Genomic DNA, 2,429 nt, shown 5'->3' on the forward strand with positions numbered 1-2,429 from the left:
GTGTTAGCTTAAATAATACAGTCCCTACAAAAAGATGAGTGCAAGGTCCAGTGTGGTGGTCCCCTAAAGAGAGCTGTCCATATACTGTATTAGCACCATGTTATTTGGGCTTTTATTTCATCAAAATAGCTCTAGTCAACCCCCTTCCCTTCGCTGGTGTTCTCTGTCCATGGAAGAAGTATTAAAGGAACACTCTGCCCATTTTCAATCAGCTTTGTATCATTACAACATCAGTAGTATATCAGAAAACTGTAAACGGTTTGGAAGTCTGTCATTTAATTTGACAGTTATTGAGTGTTAAAGTGTGGACCAGTGACATCACTGGTCCACACTAACTCAAATTAATAACTCATTACCTCAAATCAACTCTCAATAACTGTCAAACCATTCATCATTCATCTAGTTTGACAGTTATTGAGAGTTGATTTGAGTTAATGAGTTATTAATTTGAGTTAGTGTGGACCAGTGATGTCACTGGTCCACACTTTAACACTCAATAACTGTCAAATTAAATGACAGACTTCCAAACCGTTTACAGTTTTCTGATATACTACTGATGTTCTAATGATACAAAGCTGGTTGAAAATGGGCGGAGTGTTCCTATAAGCTGTTTAACAAAAAACAAAGAGGTTATCAAATCAAGACGGGACAGAGAGAGAGTTGTCTGTACCTATTTCCTTCGGCCGCCTGCTGCTCCAGCTCCTCCGCTGTCATCTGCACAAACTCCTTGACGATGGCGTTGAGTAACCTCCGCGCCTCGTAGTCCGTGAGCGTGACTCGGTCTGATATCGACTCTATACCCGGTCTGAGGTGGAGGGGAGGAGGGAGGGGAGGATGAGAGAGAAGGAGGTGGATGCATTGAGATCAGCATCAAGCCTCTGCTGGAATGATCAGCTGCAGTTAAAACGGGTGGGGGCGGGGTGGGGTTAGGCCGGGCGGGGTAGGGTAGGGCAGGGTGCAGGTGGTGGTGGCGTGATGAGGGTTGGTGGTGCTGGTGGGGGGGTTTGGCCCACACTACGTCAGCGACTCGGGAGAGAGAGAGGGGCCCATGATGACGTCTAGAGGGGGGAGGGCCCCCGGCCAAAGCAGGGAAACAATCTGCGGAGAGTGCCCCATCTGAAAGAGGGCCGACATGTGACCAGCCCCAGATTTATGACAAAATCAATAAGGGAACAGTGCTGGGAGTGGCTTCAATGGGGTTTTATATAAATATATAGATCTCATTTATCTCCCCCTAAAGTAAATTACACTTGTTTTTCATTAAGTAACCCCCCCCCCCCCCCTCCTTTCCATTACAGTCACTGTTTAACACTCAGCCTGAGTGCACTTTCCTCCAATTGGATTAAAGATGAATAAGAGGATCTGCAAACTTTTATCAATTGATTAGGACACTAAAGGTAATGGGATGATTTGCTTAGGGGGCGGGGGGGGGGGGGGGTCACGTATGTCATGTAAGGGATATAATGTCACAGCTGAGCTGAACCAGTATCAAATATCACATCATCATTTGTTCTGATAACCCTGAGCAATGATATTTACACTTTATGTCTACATGCACTGTCCTATTTATGGATATGTAGAGGTGTTACTGTAGAATGTACATTCATGTATATGTATGAGGGATGAATCAATCCACTCCACACACATACATTGCTTCACCCATATCGGTCTCTTCTAGTAAGCGCTGAAAATGCTTCTTTGTTGCAATGTTGTTACAATTACACCCAAATCGACCTTTTTACCCACTTATCATTAACATGGACATATTCATGTCCGTCGTTGGTCGGGCACGTGTGCTTTGACTTTCACCCTTAGCACTCCTGACTACTGGCTACTTGCAATACAGATGATTTAGCAATGTATTAAGTTCATTCTACTTTTGCACTCAGGATCAGTCTCTGTGGATCAAAGTGTGAAAATTGGTAAAAGGTGAAATGTTGAAAGTGGAGATGTCTCACCTGGCGGGGGCGGCGTGCGAGCAGTACATCTGGCAGATGACCAGGGCGTAGGCAACCAGGAGAGCGGAGATCTTCAACATAACCATGGTCCCCTACACAGCAAGAAAGACACTCCAATCAGACTGCTACTCTCACTCAGGCACGGCCCAAAAGAACCTCTCAGCCACTGTGGAGGACAGCTACATGCACATCACCTGAAGCATGCCATGTGTCTATACAGCAAGAAGACCATCGTACATGGAGAAAACAAACGGCCAAGATGGTTAGCCCGCGTGATCCTCCTGCGCTGCTTTTGGAAGAAGTGGCTTCGGAGTGGCTTCGTGTGGCACTTTTTCTTTTTTTCCGGGAGTGGTTGAGGAGGACAGTTGTGACCTGGCATCAGCTTGCTGCTACTCAGCTCTTGTCTCCTGCTGGGTATCCATGCTTTTATCTCCACGCAACTCGCCCATCAGAAGCTCACCAGCCTCATAA

At 46.2% G+C, this 2,429-nt stretch overlaps 1 protein-coding gene across 1 annotated transcript in view; it reads right to left on the reverse strand.

The window, feature by feature from the left end:
• The window catches only part of LOC310800469 (calcitonin-1), a gene marked incomplete at both ends in the record, with an annotated part of 2,888 nt that extends 844 nt beyond the window's left edge, over positions 1-2,044 (reverse strand). Inside the window, 2 exons of the mRNA XM_083663068.1 lie at positions 671-805; positions 1,959-2,044. Of these exons, the coding sequence (XP_083519194.1) occupies positions 671-805; positions 1,959-2,044 (221 nt within the window). The remainder of the gene's footprint in view (positions 1-670; positions 806-1,958) is intronic.
• Between the last annotated feature and the right edge of the window lie 385 nt (positions 2,045-2,429).

This window comes from Poromitra crassiceps (genome assembly GCF_964638095.1).
Source record: "Poromitra crassiceps genome assembly, chromosome: 30".
Classification (NCBI taxonomy): domain Eukaryota; kingdom Metazoa; phylum Chordata; class Actinopteri; order Beryciformes; family Melamphaidae; genus Poromitra; species Poromitra crassiceps.